The sequence below is a fragment of the Pteronotus mesoamericanus genome, unplaced genomic scaffold (assembly GCF_021234165.1).
Source record: "Pteronotus mesoamericanus isolate MK-2021 breed Mesoamerican mustached bat unplaced genomic scaffold, CSHL_Meso_final contig_90, whole genome shotgun sequence".
Lineage (NCBI taxonomy): Eukaryota > Metazoa > Chordata > Mammalia > Chiroptera > Mormoopidae > Pteronotus > Pteronotus mesoamericanus.
Genome location: NW_026555277.1, coordinates 2,602,915 through 2,620,610, shown reverse-complemented (window position 1 = coordinate 2,620,610; position 17,696 = coordinate 2,602,915). Strand labels below are relative to the sequence as shown.

Genomic DNA, 17,696 nt, shown 5'->3' with positions numbered 1-17,696 from the left:
AGCAGGGCGGGAGGTCGGGGCTGATGAATGCCGCACTGTACCGCTCCAGGGAGCCGTCAATACACCATTTACATAGAAACAACTTGCATTTGGAAGTAAAGGCTGCATTTTATATCAGACTGACATCTCACTTACTGGCAGTCTTTTTTTTTTTTTTTTAAACTAGTAAGTAACCAGATAATAACAACAGCGGCCAGAAGGGGCCTCTTGGCACCTCACAGGATCACAGGTTTAATGGAATTCACTGCGAATTAGCATGGTATAAAAAGAAAAAGAATCCCACAGAAGATGAGCGATTATTTAAGAGGCCCCTGAATACGTGAAATTAACCCGACAGTTTCAGGCAATGGGCCTGAGTGGCTCTCCACCTACCAAGGTCTTGGTTGTGAGCTCTCTCCTGTCCCTCCAGGTAGAGCAGACTGTAGCCCGTCCAGAGCCTGGGCATGCCCACGGGGCAGGTGGGCTCTCCATCCGTCTGACTGTGGAGAACCAGGAGGAAGCCGCTGAGGTATCCAGGACCGACACCCCTGGGCCCAGGATCCCCAATGGGCCCAGGAGGGCCTGGAGGAATAAAGGAAAAATGAAGGCCGTTTAGCGGGTTCAGTTTCACAAACATTTCTGATTGCCCCTGTTCCGGTGCCTTGCTAAGCTTTCAGGGAACAGAGAGAGGGGTACAGGCATGGCCCCCTGCAGGAATGCGCCGCACACAGCCGCTACCAGCAGCCATCCGTACAAGCAGCTCACACAGCAAGCATTTGTTTATTCCAAGAAACATCCCAGTGGTTGGACGATATTAGCATAAAAACAAAACAGACGACACTCCCTGCCCTCCTAAAGCTTATATTCTCCTTGAAGAAATGACATACGATAAGCATAATAAAAAGGCAACGTGTGAATTATGTTAGAAAGTGGTGTGTGCTGAAAAGGAAGAACTAGAACATGTAATGAATGACACACCCCAGGTGTGATCTTCCAGCCAGATCCGACTGGGCAGGGTGCCTGCCCGGCTGGAAAGGGGACACTCAACGTTGGTCTTTCTGGCTCTCTCTCCTCCCCTCCCCTCCCCCTCTCCCCCACTTCCTCTCTCTCTCTCTCTCTCTCTTGCTCTCTCTCGCTCTCTCTTTCTCTCCCCCTCTCTCTCCATCCACACCTTCTTCCTTTAGGCGTGTCTCTTTGCTTTCTTCCTCCTAAGCTCCAAGGGCCCTTCTTTAGCCCCTGTAACCTGTTTCCTGAGCCCACGCAGCCCAGCTGGCTCATATCCTCCACTGCTCTCCTTTCCTACCTCTGTGATTTTCTAAATAAACTTTTGCTTGTATTTGAAAAAAAAACATCGGTCTTTCTCACACCCATGGACCTGTCTCATGGTTCTTGCCTATTCATTGCCAGTTCCATTCTAAGAAGGAGGAGGGCTGGGAATCTATATGTTCAACTTCAGAACTCTTCTTTTAAAGGTTGTGGAGGTGGCCCTGGCCTGGTGGCTCAGTTGGTTGAAGTGTCATCCCATACACCAAAAGGTTGCAGGTTCAATTCCTGGTCAAAGCACAGAATTAGGTTGCGAGTTTGATCCTCTGTTGGGCCACATACAAGAGGCAACAGATCAATGTTTCTCTCTCACTCCGATGTTTCTCCCTCTCTCAAGCTCTCTCTCTCTAAAATCAATAAATCTATCTTCACGTGAGGATTTTTTTTAAAAAGGGAAAAGAGGGGAGAGGCAGAGGGAAGGCCTAGTTCTAGAATTCATGTTGGCAGGTGGGAAATAATCAGGTCCACAGAGTGGGAGCAGGGCCTGTCTCCTTGGGCCCCCACTCAGGGCTGACCTAGTGAGGAAGCCTGTGGTTATATCTAACTGCCAAGAGCAAAAGGTGAGGTTTGACTTTAAAACTAGAAGTTTGGGGGTTTTTTTAAACTTGTTTCTGGAAGACCCGCAGTCTCTCCCTGCTTATACTGCACACCAGCAGCTACGAAGTGGTAGCTTGTGGACTGAGTCAGGCCTGCTCCTAGGTTTTTCTTGGGCTCGCCAGGATTTCCCAGGCTGAGGTCTGGGACTTGAAAAGCAGAGTGTAGGGAACACGGGCCCCACGTTTCTACATGGCAAACGCAGACGGAGCGTGCGCTGCAGCTTCGGACTGGGCTCCTTGTGGTGGCTGACCCTGCCCAGCCCTCCTCACGCCTTCTCATTACTAACCTGGCATTGCCAGACAGTCTGCAAACGTGAGACTGTGTCCTGGGGTCTTTGGGTCCCTGGTGCCTAACATATATCCTGGTACGTTATATGTCAAATTTGTATTCTGAAGGGTCTTATCTCCCCCTCACACAGTACCCGCTCCCAAATGATTTTCTTAAGAGAGAGCCCTGCATGCTGTATAAATTGTAGTGATCACTGTACGATAAGATGAAGTGAATTCAGAAACCCAGAGGTTAAGTGAATCGGCCAGTTGTAGAGAGTGAGAACCCCTCCCCCATCCCCAAGATCTTCAGCACAGCCTCCCCACGGTGGTCACACAGCAAATGCCGGGCTTACCTTGGGAAAGCGAACAGCTGACAAGGCTGAACCTTTGGTGATAATGTATAGCGATTGGGGGAAATACCAAACTGCACACAGGGCCTTGACTCGTTTTGACAGAGGGTGAGCATCAGTTAGAACTGGGGGACACATCCTGTTTTGTTCTTGTTTCCATCGCCTTAAGCCCTGGTATGCGGGTATCCAAGGCAAATGTTTTTAGCAGGGCCAGTGTGGAAAGCTGCTGGAGGGGCCGGGGATCTTGTACAGCAACCTGCTTGTCTGAGAAGAGGCGAGAAGCTAAAACGCTTTACCTGGTGCTCCGGGGAAGCCGGCTTCTCCCATGTCACCTTTGTGTCCCGGAGGCCCAGGAGGCCCTGGGGTGCCATCCTCGCCCCTCCTGCCATCCAGCCCGGGCTGTCCTTTGCACCCTGCACAAAAGTCCATAACCACAATGGTGAGGACACTATGACCCCCGCTGGCCGGCAGCGTTCACCGCGGGTGCACCATGTTCCACCTGAGCTCCCCGGTTCATTTCCCCCTCAAGTTATGTCACGCTCGGATCCTACTGTCTCCGCTTGGCACTGGGGTAACTGAGGCTCCGCGACGTCTAGCAACGTAACTCATTAAGGCCAATGAGCCAATACCAGGCAGAGCCAGAATCTGGAGCCAGATCAGGGAGGTGTTGAGAGGTTTTCGTATGGTCTTCATAGTCTTGTATGTCTGACCATTTTTTTTTTTACATTGAACATGTACAGCTTGTATCATTAAATATTATTCTTAAATATTAATAATATTATTATGATGATTTTTAGAAGCCTGAATGAATGAATGAAATTTAATAGGATTCAGCTAGGGGTCAAGTTAAGTTTGGAGCAAGATAAGAGCAACAATTTTTTTTAATTGTTTGTTTGTTTTGAGTGTTTATAAGGTGCTAAGTCCCATGACAATCCCTTGACATGGACGATCTAAGCCAGTCTTCACAGCAGCAGCCATATGACTAGGTATCTCCCGTGCCAGACTACCAGTGGGGAGACTGAGGCGCGGAAAGGCAGAGCCAATCACAAGTGAACAGGAAACGGGCCCAGGATGGCCGAGTACAGAGGCTGGGCCAGCAGCCGCCAGCCGCTGCTTTGTGGCAAGGCTCAGAGCGCACGGGCGCTCCTTGAAGGACGTAAGCGGGGGGACTTGCCAGCAATCACATTGGTGCTCGAGGGGCTCTTCACGCGTTTGCTTACTTTTGGCCAAGACGTCGATTCATTGCCACAATCTCCTTTGGTCAGAGTAGCAGATTTGGCCCTTGCCTATGAAGGAGTTTACTGCCCTTATAGCCCTAATCACCTGGATTATTAACCCTCTCAAGGCTTCCAGTCTCTAGTTATTGTTCGCTCTTTTTCTTTTCCTCTCCCCCACACACTCCTTCTTTACCACAAAGGAGCCTAAACCAACTTTATCAAGTCAAAGAGAGCTCACTTAACTGGCTTTCACTCTTGTCCACCCTTGGACTTGACCTCAGGAGCCACCCAAACGTTGAGAGCAGGGGACTGCCACACTCTGGTGACCAGGTGGGTATGTCACTTGACTTCCCTCCTACAGCCATCTGAGATGCATGCCCCACCGAACCTCACTGCTTTTAAAATGTGTTCTAACAGCACCTGCCGGAAAGTGCCCCACACAAACCTCCTTCATCCCTCCCCACAACCAGCTGGCTCCTGCGCCCCACACCCTTGGCAGGCGATCTACATTCAGGGAGGCGCGCGGGGCATCCCTGGCCTTGGGGTTGCTCTCATCATGCTTTCTCACTCCTGAATCACAAACGAATTCTCTGGGAATGTCGGGTGGTGCCCGGACTGCGTTCCGCAGGCGGCTATCATCGGTGAGCAAGATATCAAGCCTTTCCTTCTCCCCGTCTGGGTGGGAGATGCCTAGCCCCTTCTAGTAACTGGGCAGAACCCCCTCTCCCTGCATGACACCTCTGTACGCGAGCTGGCATGTCTCGTTCCACCAGCTTCAAAGAGCATATCTGATATTTTGGAAAGAACACCGGGCACCCGCAGGGAGCCCAGAACATTCTTTTCTCTCTCCCATCCAATGAGAAGATTCCAACAGGGGGCCACTGTGCATTTCTGGAAAGGGCTGCCTGCGGGCTGACAAGTCAGCAACCAGCTCGTCATGGAAGAGATAGCAGGCATTCCTCCAGCGCTGTTGACGAGGGCTGAGATCACTGTCGACCTCGGAAAAGAGCTCACTCCCAGATGTTACCGTGTGGGCTTTGCTCCCATTAGGGAAGAGAGAGAAGCACTCAGGCAGGTGACGTTTCCAGAGACGGGTAGAAAGGCTTTTGCTAACCGGAGTTGTGCGCCCAGAGCGTTCCATTACGCAGCCTTGTTCTCTGCCTGGAACTTGTCTTACAGAATAAAACTATATGTAAGAGCCCTCCGGTGTTCGATGGTTTACCTCCACTGAGAGGGTCACGTGTGGACTTGAAGACAAACATGCCTCAGCAGGTTGCGGGTAGTGGGTACGGCCATAAGAAGGAACATTCAAACCAAAAGGGAAACCGCCGTTGGGTTCATGACTCAGGGAGCCTGAGCCTTTGAGGGCCACCCGGGAAGAAGAAGTTGTAGATCAAAGAGACGTGTGAAGAGAAAAGCGTTAGACTTCCCATGGTGGGGGCCTCTTAACAGACACAAGTGATGCCCAGTGTGGCTGTTACCACACTTCCTGGGGCAGGGAAGAGCCAGAAGTGTTTTACTTTGTGGATCAGCTTAGCAAGGAATAAGGTTTTGCAGGAAAAACGGGAGGAAACCAACAATGTCATTTTAAGTGGAGGTGGGACTTCCTAGCGGCAGCTGACTCTTCACAGCCAACCTTGGGGGTGGTCTACGCCGCCCCTCATGCCTGCAGATGACCCGTCAGTCTGGGTTGGGCCACTTTAGACCCTCAGAATAGACTCTCGGTTTTGAGCCACTGGCTAGTACGGCTGATGACGTCAGGGTGGACAGCGGGAAAGGGGGACCAAGGAAAAGAGGGGTCCTGTATAGCAGGAGCCAGGGCCACATGCCAGAGAAGAGGGGGCCCAGAAGAAATCATGGTTCTGAGTGGCGCACAGCTGGGCACAGAGGAGCTCCAGGGAAGGGGGTGACAGCAGGGTGGCCTGGCAGTGAGAGGGGCATCCCAGGAAGGACAGCGGGGCACCTTTTCTAACACAGCGATCCCATTCTGTGGCGCAGCTGTGGCCTCGAGGTACTTCCAGCGTCCGCAGGCAGCGGCAGTGACATCAGTAAGGACAGGGCCCAGGAAGCCAGAGAAGGCCCGTCCGTGGCCACCCGCAGCTGGAGGGGCCCGTCCGAGCCACGTCAGGAGGAAGTGGAGAGGAGGCACGGTCGCACCCAGGCCCACGGAGACCGCCTGCCCTCCTTCCGAAGTTTGCTGGGAAAGGAGACTCTCCTATGTGCCCAAGGTAACTCTTACGTTAAAGGGGACAGAATTTGCCCTTTTGACTTCTCTCAGTTACTTTCTATGGTTATTTTCCAAAGCCACCGCAATGGTGAACCCAACCACCTGCCTGGTCCCCACTGACGCTGGGGTGAAGCAGTGGGTCTCAACCTTGGCCCCCAGCTACAGCCACTGAGGGGTCAGGGGACTGTCTTAAAACACTGGTACTCGGGCTCTGCTTCCGTCTGCATTGTGTTGGTCTGGGGTGAGGCCGGGGCATCAGCATTTCTTCGAGTCCCTCGAGCTGACGTGAACCTACAGCTAGGATTCGGTCACCAGGGAAGGTGTCGCTCTCCACTGATTCGACAGGATTCATCCAACCTAGTTGGGGTTCCTCAGCCTTGCACATGCAGTACGTACCACATTCTGGGGCTCTTGTTAAAATGCAGGTTCTAACTCAGCAGGTCGGGGGTATGACCATATGTTGAGCAGCAAAGGTGGAGCTGGCTCTTTGTTACCAGGTGATGAGGCCGTCCCGCCCCCAGCTGTGCTCCTGCGACTTCCAGCTGGACAATCCTGGTTCCCCGAAACCCAGTCTTTCTTTAAAGGCTCTGCTCAAATGCCAGCTCTTGCTGGGGTCTTAGCGGTCCTGCCGTCCTCCACACAGCGATGCCTTGCTCCTCGTCTCATTCTAACGCCCTTTGCTCAAAACCCCTTTAAAACACAAACTGTCATCTGCCCTTATTTAGCACCCTATGTCCTGCTGGCCATTTCTGCCATGAGGTTGGAGACCCTGGAGCGGAGAAAAACACACACTCGCTTGCGTTGCCCATACCTAGCTGGTACTCTACGAAGAAGAGAGGGGATCTGGAAGTATTTACTGAACTGAATTTGCAGAACCCCATTACAGGCTTAGCTCTTCTGCTTCAAAGTTATTTTTTTAATGGTGGGGGTGGGGCCCCACTCTCAATACTGCACATATATACACTGCAAGGCAGCTTGGTTTTAAAATCAGGTTGATTGATGAGTTATCCTGCCTGACTGAGAGCTTTAGCCATGCACTGAGCGCCAAAGCAGAGAGGAGTTAAGCTAATTCCCAAGGCTCGTGGGCTGTAACAGAGTTGCTACAGTGGACACCCAATTAACTTCTTGCACAAACACAGATGCATGCAGCAAGTACCAGCGACAGCCCCCGCACTACTTGGAGGAAGGCTCCAGAGCTGCTTTGGACACCACCCATGAACTGCTCACTTTCCAGCCGAGGGGACATCTTGCTATGTGGGTTTGGGGAAACAGGAAAAACAGGCGGTGCAAAATTCCCACTTGCAATCCCTTTTTCCCCTAAACCAAAAGGAGCTATAACCACAGCTGGGACGGTAGGAAAAATGAGAAAGGGAAATGGCCTGGTGCCTCTTAGGATAATTGGCACGCTGGTGACTTTGAATCAGGGGCACTGCCCATTGGTCTGAAAAGCTCAGCAACCACCCGATGAGCAGCCCGGGACTCCCGCCTCACTTTGTCAATCACCCCATGCAGCGGAGATAGGAGGACAGAAAACAAGTGATTTGGAGGACACTTTTTAAAGAGTGGTTTAGTTTAAATAGGGATCCTGCTCCCCTGACAAGGATTGAGCCATGGCTCAAATCAACTAGATGAACACTTAGTTACTGCCATAATTTAGAGTGACCGTTCCTGGACCCCCTTTCCCCCCCACCCAAAGATCCACCGCCTTCTCCCCTCCCATCTTGTAGGCTGTGTCTGCTCCAGGGAGCCCCAGTTCAGTTGTTTTTCATTCAAAATCAAGTCAACAGCTGTGAATGACTATGAATAAAGCATCTACTCTGTTGTGCTAAAAGGTTTCAAAATCTCATGTCCAAAAGCTGCTCAAGTATAAAAGATTTAAGTAGAATCTCCACATAAAAATGACAAGGACTTGTCGATCCAATTAGTGCATGATTAAAACTTTGGATAAATGTGAACAAATATACAAGGGAAAGAAAATTTTCATTCATCCTCACTAGTTGCTTAGGTGCCGCTCCCCGCTCCTCCCCCCCGCCCCCGCCCCAGCAAAAAACAAACCCTACATAGCAAAACACTGAGCTTTCATTTCGGCAATATGTACATGACGCAAATAATGAGCAATCAGTGTCAGGCTCGTACCTGGTCCCGGAAGGCCTCTCATTCCGGGGAACCCCATGGCTCCTTCTGGTCCTCTTGGGCCTGGCACCCCAGGAAGCCCTGGGATTCGGGGGCAGGAATCCAAATCTGCAGGTGGCCCCGGTTCACCTGAAATTGGAATCACCACCTGTGTGATGGGTTCAAGTGCTTACAAACAAGCTCCTTCTGCCCTAGACAGACTTCAAACACTGCACTGAAATGTTGTCAAGAACATTCGACAGCCCATAAGGTCCAGGAAGGTGGTGGGACTTTGTTCACTTCAGTGCTTGAAAAACTTCCAGAAAGGATTTTGTTAAATAAATGACTGACTGAATGAAAAACTGAGTAAGTGAATGGAATCTCAGAGAAAGCAAAAGAGAAGTACAAACTAGTGCGCATTGGTGGAGTCAGCAATAATTTGGCGACTGTCACAGGACTTCTGATCTTTGGGCCACTTTTTCCTGGGGAGCCAGCCACAGATGGAGTTGATGAGGTACTAGTGGGTTGTTAATGCTCGGCTTAATGTGTCTAATTAATTACTCTACATGGCAGCCAGTGTTGGGGGGAGAGGGTGGGCAGGGGCCAGTCCGCGTCTGTTACTCAAAGAGAGAGAATGTCAGGGTTGGTAGGGGCACTAGGCAGGGCTTTTAACCTTGAGTGCACATTGGAATTATCCAGGGCAGTTACAAAAAATACTTCTACTTGTGCCTAGCCCCAGAAATACTGGTTGAACTGGAATAAAACATGGCCTGGCAGTGCCCAGCTAGGGGCGGGGGGGCTTTGCAAAACTATTGATGCTGGGACCCGTCTAGACTCATTAAGTAGGAATTTCTTGGAGGGGCCAGGCATCATTGATTTTCCCCCAGGGGACTCCAGTGCGGGCCAGGACCGAGGAGCACCAGGGCGAAGCTGCAGTTCTAACTTCAGCACATCCGAACCATCTGGCCAATGTGTCCGCGTCCAGAGGACGGAGCCAGCAGGTCTGGGGCGGGCCGACTTCTGCACGTCTAATGTGTTCCCGGTGAGGCTGCTGGTGCCCATCTGGGGATCTCATTTTGAGAATCACTGCTCTAAAGGTTTGAAATGTTTTTCTTCTTGGTTACATTCATGCCTCTAAGGCATTTTTTCTAAAGCTTCATTCAGTCAACCTGCGAGCCATCCACAAGGAAGAAGAAATAATAGCACTAAGCAATAATGATAACAGCAACGTGTACTGAATACTTTAGCATGTGCACAGTGCTTTACAGGTAAATGCTCCCAGCCAGCCTGTGTGTTTGTGCTGCTGTTTCTAGAAGGTCACAGGAAAGGAATTCAGGCTCAGGTAAATGAGTGACATAGCTAAGTGAACACGTGGCAGAGTCAAGATTGGAATCCAGGATGTTCTGGCTCCAAAGTTATCTTCTTAACTGCCACACCATATTGCATGAAGAACTCTTAACACCTGTATGACAAATGCTAAGAAATGCAACATATTTTAAAATATACTGTTTATAAGTTATAGTTTTCCTAAAATTCATACAAATGTGCAAAATAATTTTAAGAACAACATGGCAATGCAGCAAGAAAATTCTAGAAAATGTGGCCATGCTCACAAAGTTTTAGCCTACACAGGGTTAACATGCCTGTGCAGATCAAACTTGAACCCTCTAGGACTTGGGAATTTAGCCTCTTGTGAAGCATTGTATGAAACCACAGCAACACAAAGCTGGGTGTATTTTTATTGTGCAGACAGTTTAGTGGGCAACTTGAGAGAAGTGCAAGGACTTTTCCTATTTTCCCCGAATAATCTGGTGAATTGCGGTGGTCGGTCACCAATGGCGAAGGTGTGGAGGAAGCAGGTAAGGGAAAGGGGATGGGCGTTTGGCTGGTACTTCAGATTTAGGGTTTTGATATTATCCTCAAATGAGGTGATACATATAGTCACAGAGATGAAGTGAAAACTCATTAAATAGATGACTGTAATTTTTAAATACCAACATTTAAAATAGCAGGATTTTTTAAAATTATGATTTTGATTTTCATTACTTTTTAATAAACCAGAACCTGAAAGAAAAGGGACCAAAGCATCTAAAAATAACCTAGGGCACCTGTATTCAGGGCCACGTGCATTAGGGTTAGTAACAGATGCCGGAAAAGGAGAAATACAAGCATTCACAGCTTTTCTTTTCTTCTCTTGAAAAACTCGTTTTGTTCTCTTTGAAAAGGCCAGACACAAAATAATATGTTGCTTTTGCATCATGGAGGATTAAACAAACACTCAGTTGAAAAGAATGATGGCATCTTCATTTTAACACGCAAAGAAATTTGCTCCTTGAGAATGGGGTTCCGGTGCCAAAGAAAGGTTTGTTGCAAGCCCCTTAGTAGGGGTTAGGGACCCATCTTTTCATGTTGTTGATGCTTTTTATTTTAGGGACGTCCTGTGCCTTTACGTGGCAGAATTTATAAAAGAAGCTGACATTGCTGTGTACTGTGGCATTCGACAGAGAAAGCACTCATGCCCTGTGCCCAAATTGAAACTATGTCAGCGGAGCACCTACCGAGCCTCGACAACCTGCAATGAGCTCAGCATCAGCACAGCCTGAGATGGGGTTACTGTATCTATAACAGGGAAGCAATGGCACCAAAACCAAACATAATTACAGGACCCCATGCATAAAAATGTAATAAAGTTTAACTCACAAATGCAGTGAAAAGGGGAAGTATAGAAATGACTGGAAACCAGACTGAGAAGAAATTATACGTTTCATAGAACTGCTCACCTCTGGAACCTGGAGAGATCGAAAGGCAAAACACGAGGCCACGCAACGATGTTCATACAGTGGAAAGAGATTTTAAAGTGTAAATTAGGACAAACATGAAATAGGTTGTAAACAGAAATAATAATTTGAGAACAGCATCTATAATAGCATCTCAATAACATAAAAAGTCTACATTATGTTACTGACAACAGCAGCTATGGTTCATTAATGGAGATTTCATATCTAGAACAACCTGAAATGAACCTCTCCTGTGCAAAATAAAATTCGAGTTGATTTTTTAAGGCAAATATACCTAAATTTAATGTATACATAAATTCTGTCCATTTAAAGGCTTCTGAAAATTCCATATTAATTTGCCAAGTTTTATAGGTTAGGCAAAGAGAAGAACTATGATATGAATCAAAATATAAACTCTTTGTCATGTTGGACTATGATCTGCCATAGAGCAGTGCAATTTATTTGTTCTTTGGACCAGAGTGCTAATTTGGGAGATTGCAAAATATTCTGAACTGACACCACATCACCATAATATTGATTTAAGATCTTGAAGGATATTGCTTCTGCCGATCTCAGATACACATTTCTGTTTGCCCTTTCAACTATTCCTTGGCTTATTTTGACATTATGATGAAAATGTGCTGTCTATGAGGTTTAAATTAAATAGCCTTTTAGCTTCATAGGAATTAATGTACTTTCCAGAAAATGTTAAATAAAACATCTTGCAAAATCAATGGGAATTCCAGGACAGGAACTGGATCTACAATCCTCACCTATCAATAATCAATCAGTCTTTGTCTCTGGTGTGAGGGAACACAGACTTATTCATCTTTGAAATAGTATATGTAAAATCAACTCCTAATGTTCAAACTTGCTTGTTTTAATAATAAATAATAGTTTACCAAACACGAGACCTTGTAGTATAGCCTGAAGTAAAAGAGCTTTTATATAAGGACTGAACTCATTAGAAGGTGTGGTGATTTCGGAAGAATTACTTTCTGAGAGGTGACTGTCAGGGCTGAGTGTTCACCCAAAGTGCCCTGTGTGGGCTGCTGTGGAGATGACCCAGCGTGAGAAGCTCACCTGGAGGCCCGGGGGGCCCGTGTCTGCCTGGAGGGCCAGGTAAACCCTTCTCTCCAGGTGACCCGGGAAGTCCGTGCGGCCCCTGCGGCCCCGGGAATCCCATTGGTCCTAAAAGGAACAAATGAAAACAAGGGCGGTGGAATGGAACGATACAATGGCGGTGACAGTTTGATGGACTGGATTCGGAAGTTCCTGCCAACGAAATGCGGGGCAAGGCTGGCCTCGCGGTCAAGAGGAGTCGCCCGCTTTTTTTCTGTAGGAAACACCCGAACACTCAGAGGGACTCAGGAGAATGGTCCCATGATCAAGACAAAACTTACTCAGAACGCAAAGCCCTGTAACCCTGAACTTTCTCTGGAGACAGTCAAAGGACATGGAGCGAAGGTAAAATTAGGGAAAACACTTCTCTTTCTGGAGAAACAGACTCCCAGGCTGAGTCCCCGCCACTCCCTTTCTCACTCTCAGTTTCCGCCACACCAGCCATTGGGTGCCTGGCACGTGGTCTCTTCTTCCCCATCCATGAAGTCCTACTCCTTTTGCAGAGAGCAAATCAAGCTCACCTCCTCCAGGAAGCCCTCCTGGGATCCCAGCCTAAGTCTGCTTGTTTTCTGATAAGCTCTCACAGAAAGTGTCCTTTTATTCTGGTTCCCGATCACAGTTTATATTGATGGATATTTTAGTGTGACTATCTGCCCCCCCATGAAACTCTACACTTAATGAGAGTAGGGGTGCTGCTAAAGTTTGCTCCTTACTTTCCTGTAGGTGCCTAGTAACTGTTTGTGAAAATAGATCAACTATTTCCCACTGTGAGACTCTAAAAAGATAAACCAAGGAAAATCCCTCAATCTTCTCACAGTTCAGCACTCTTTGGCCCTTCTGCCACTGGAATGGGAGGTTAGAAGCATGATTAGGTGTTCCACCATATTTCTACCTCTCTGTATGTCCTTCCAGAGGTCACTGTTATTTACACACATGCTAGTTATCCCCAATCCTCAAGTTCATTTCAAGGTCGGAGCAGGGGGTGTTCACGCTCTGGAGGAACAGTCAGGGAGGAGGCAATGTCTTAGTTGGGAGGTGAACAAGGTTGTACAGCCAGCCCCCTCTTCCTTCCCTTGATGACTAGAGTACGAGCCTGTCTGTCCCGTTCTGGATCAATGACTGAAAGCCCACATGCCTGCAGATAAAAGCCACGTTCTCTGAAATTGATTTTCTGGGTAACAGCAGTAAGGAGGGGTATTGCGTGCTGTTGTATGGGTTGTGCACCGCACAACGCCAGGGATGCCGCCTGCGCCGTAGGCACAGCAGCCTCGAGGTGCCCTTGATCTCCCCTCTGCCCACACCTTCTGCCGTACTTCACAGTCATTCCAGAGTAAGGCAAGACGCTAGTGACTGGGTCCCTGCAAGCTTCCGCATTTGCTTCTCTGGTGCACAGTTTTCACATTTACGACATAAGGAACTTAAAATGGGTGATCGTTCTTGATACCTCTCCAACAACAACAACAACAACAACGGAAGTTCTAGAAACCTAATAAATCTCTAAAATCCTGGTGACTAAAATGTCTCCCAACATTAGCAGTTAGGTAAAAAATTAATTAAATATTTTAGCCTTAATGGAGACTCATTTGTGACTATAAAAGAGCAGAGTCAGGAGTCTACCACTGAGCTGTCCAGTACAGAAGCCACTGGCCACGTGTGTCTACTGACCACCTGAAATCGGCAAGTCCACACCCGGTTGCGCTGTAAGTATAAGGTGCACACCGGACTTCCAAGGCAGGAAGAAGGTTTGTCTTATTTGGCACCCTCAGCCCTGATTGTCCCATTGATACTTTACGCTGATTACATGTTAAAATAACATTTGGATATGTTATGTTAAATGAAAAAAGTACAAATGTTAATTTCACTCTTCTTTTTTCACTTTTAGAAATGTGGCTACTTCATCTTTTAATTACACATGTAACTTGCATACGTATCTATTGTTCAGTTTGATCTAGGGGATTATGAAGCGTGTTTTTTAGGGGGCTAAATGAACTTGTGTTTTTCTTCTTACTTGTCCACCAGTTACCCAAACTTTAGGACTCTTTGGAAAGGCAGAACATTTGGGAAATGTAGCCACTGATTCCATAGAAAATAAGAATTAGCTCATGGTGGTCCAGCGCCCCAGGCCCTTAAGAGCAAGTAATAAGCCTTTGCGTACCACTTAAGGAACAACTCACACTCATACCTTTCCGGCCATCTTCCCCGTCACATCCTGGGAAGCCTTTGCGTCCGGGAGGGCCCGGTGGGCCAGGGGGCCCTGGGGGCCCCGGCAGGCCACATTCACCTGGTTCCCCTTGCACAAGGTCAACACTTCCAGGGGGGCCTGGAGGCCCGGGTGGTCCTGATCACAGGGAGGAAGCAAAAAGGTTCTTTCAGTCAAAGACAAATGAGGGTGCTGAGAGCTTCTCCAGGAAAGTAATTTAAGGGTTTGCAAGCAAGGGAGGGAGGGAATTAAAAGAATAAGGGAATCGATAGTATCAGAAGTGAAACAGAGAGTAGGTCTCAGGGAGCCTGAGAAATGGTGTAAATAGTCAGTTAGTGGCTGTTAGGCAAAATGAACCTAGCAAAGCCTTCCCTCCCTAAAGAGCCATTGCTTTTGGAAGCATCAGTTGATGATTTTTGTTTGCATCGCCACCCCACTGTTTTAATATGATAGAAGGCAGATGATAGATAGATAGATAGATAGATAGGTGATAGATAAATGGATGACAGGCTTTTGAGAAAATCTGGCTGATGTGAAAGAAATGTTCACTCATTTAAACATAGTCCTATTCAAAAACAAGTGTCTACATATAAACATTAAGCTCAAGTTGTATTCTGCTAAAACTGGGTTGTTTTAAGCACCTTTCTTTTTTGCAGTGAAATAGAATCATATCATACTATCATCCCACCTTTACTAAAATGGTAAGCATTTAAAGACGGTGGGTTTGTGTCTGCCTGTGGGTTAGGAGGGAGACGACTATCTGCATGTGGCAAAACACTGACTGAGCCACGCTCTTCCCCGAGTGCCCCGCCCAGCTCTGGTCCAACCCTGTTTGGGGAAACACCGCCTTGCTAGGCTTCGTTCCTGAGAAGTGATGCGAGGGACACAATGGACCGTTAACAGCACAGGGAGAGTGCTTCCGTGTTTATGCCAGGCCTGGGTCCTGTTGCTCGGGGCCAGCGGCAGAGGTTTATGGGGCAGGCGCTGGAGACCTGCCTGCACATTGGAGGAGATTCTTTCCCGCCAGCCATGATGGCCCCTCACGCTCAGCCTTGAGCCGGTGGTGGCAAACGCTTGCTCTGAGTCAGAGTCTGTACCCACACAGACGTGGTCTGATAGGGAGGAATTAGAAGAGGGAGGGGCCTGAGCTCTGCTTCTGCATGTGGTCCTGCCAGTCCCCCTGCCCCGCTGCTGCGCTCCCACCTTTCCAACCACCTCCTCTGCCATTCCCTGGTCCTACCTCCCTAAGGAGCAGGCGGCCTCTAAGGGCATGGCGCCACCAGCCTTTGCCAGGAGAGTCCCATACCTCGTGGACCATCAGGGCCAGGCGGTCCTTGATCTCCAGGAGGACCCGGGTAACGAATGTCAACCTTGGGAGCTCTTCCTGGGGCTCCTGGAGGCCCAGGTGGGCCAGGTCTCCCTGAGGATGGACGTGTTCAGACGTGAGCCTTGTTACAATGGCAGGTTTTGATTTCATCACTGAGAGAGGGAGGCAAAGCATTCTGCTTCTTACCTGGAGGGCCTGGGGGGCCTTTTTCTCCAAAAAGGCCTGGAGGAGAAATTCCTGGACTTCCGGGGTCTCCTCTCTCCCCTTTTGGCCCAGGCATGCCCATTGGCCCGGGTGGGCCCACCTCCTTCAGACCTTAATGTAGAAAACAGCATTACCACTGTATCTTCTCCTTGTCTGTCCCTGTCATCGGGGGCTGACCTGGAAATAGCCGGTTCTGTTGAGACCAACCTCAACAGTGACCCCATGGCTGGGTCCCCAGTTACTCTCTTGAGACCCTCACACTGGTCGCCATAGGCTTGATTTACTTTATAATTATTTTCCAGATTAACAACAACAACAACTTAGCGATAATACCAATCCTCTAGCCTCTACAATGGAAAGAGTGAAAACAAATGAGATCCAATCATTTGTAATTATCAATAAATTGCTTTGAAATCGAAGGTGGAAACTGACATGTAAATAGAATTACTGTAAAGTTTCACATTGAAAAGACAGAGCATCATTGGTTTCTTGGAGAGGACAGACATTTTATCAGACTATTTAGAACAGCCACTAAATGAATCCTAAGTGACCTAAATTTCACTTCTTGACCCTCTGCACTGTGAAAAGATGCAACAATTCAAATCTAGCAGCACAACAATTCAACCCTTTTCCCACAGACCCTCAAATCTATGTGTCTGATTCCAGCTACCTTGTCGGATGCCAACCTATTTTTCTAAAAAGCAATGCAACAAATATGCAATCTATTAAAATAGCAAGACAAGCTCAAATGCAATTGTCAATAATTATCCACTTGTTATGTCAAAAATAACAGCAATTTTTTCAGGTAATTTGTTTTAGCAGCAGGTCGAGGGATACTAAAAGCGCTAATTAGACCCACGTGGCTGTACTTGGCGTTACTGTACTTAAAACAAACAAAAATCCCAACTATTTATTTTTCTTCATATTAACATTTTGAAACCTACCCCCACCTAAGCAATAATTCGGGGTAATTTTAGTAGAGTGATAACCCTAAGCGACATCAGCAAAAGGCACTGCTAACCAACCATGTCATCTTACATCGGGTGTTCTCAAGGGTCCTTTTTATGCGTCATCTTCAGCACTACAAAGAGTTTCAACACTGTGTCTTTAAGCAAAGCCAGTTTCTTAGTTTTGTTACCCAAATCATGTGAAGTGAGGAAATACCTACCCGAGGCACACTGACTGCAGGTAATTCTCTCACAGAGGGGTTCCTCTTACCTGAAGCTCCTTTCATTCCTTTCTGTCCCTTTAAACCATGCAAGCCGTTCAGGCCGGGTAACCCGGGGGGACCTGCAACACATCACAGGCCTGTGAGCCCCAGGAGAGGACCAGCCCTTGAATTTCACGGGTCACAGCCCGCAGGCACCTCTCAGAGGAGGGAAATAGATTCTCTCGGTGGGAACCGTGAGATCTCACCATCTACACATCATTACCAGGGCTGAATCCACACCAGTGGTTACTATTTCACATGTTCATTCAGTGGACATTTTCTGCCAAGACCATTTAACCCATCCCCTTCTTTGGTTTGAAAGTACTGCCATGGGTGTGTGACCATTTCAGGAACATCTTTCTCTCTGGCCAAACACAGACTAGAACTTTTGGGTCATGGTGTGGGTAGTGACCTCCAATTTTATGACAATAAAATCATCCTAGATGAGGAGAGAGAATGGAAAGGAGCGAACCCAGGCCTCCCTCCTCCCAGGTTCAGGCTCTTTCCACTCCACCACAGTCTTCAGATTCTAACGTCTACAGGACCTGGTCAGGTGTGTGGTGTAAGACAATAAGGACAGGTGGGACCTGCGGCATACTGAGGAGTCCATGCCCTACCTAATTTGTTTTTAAGCACTGTGCTACTCAGAAAAAACAGGCCTGAAGGTCAAGTTTGGCTGCGCCTCTTTCTTTGCCACCCGCTCTTGCAAAGAGAATTGTTCCGATGCCTCTTTTCAGAAACTAAATTTATTTCATGATGATCACTGAAAACTTCATTCTCTG

At 48.0% G+C, this 17,696-nt stretch overlaps 1 protein-coding gene across 1 annotated transcript in view; it reads right to left on the bottom strand.

Moving 5' to 3' along the window:
- COL4A4 (collagen type IV alpha 4 chain) overlaps positions 1-17,696 on the bottom strand; it is a 100,708-nt gene that overhangs the window by 5,650 nt on the left and 77,362 nt on the right. The window contains exons 37-45 of the mRNA XM_054585604.1: positions 16,923-16,994; positions 15,687-15,815; positions 15,480-15,593; positions 14,156-14,311; positions 11,935-12,042; positions 10,855-10,863; positions 8,099-8,224; positions 2,815-2,931; positions 373-561 (exon numbers count right to left, since the gene is read on the bottom strand). Coding sequence (XP_054441579.1) covers positions 373-561; positions 2,815-2,931; positions 8,099-8,224; positions 10,855-10,863; positions 11,935-12,042; positions 14,156-14,311; positions 15,480-15,593; positions 15,687-15,815; positions 16,923-16,994 — 1,020 coding nt within the window. The remainder of the gene's footprint in view (positions 1-372; positions 562-2,814; positions 2,932-8,098; positions 8,225-10,854; positions 10,864-11,934; positions 12,043-14,155; positions 14,312-15,479; positions 15,594-15,686; positions 15,816-16,922; positions 16,995-17,696) is intronic.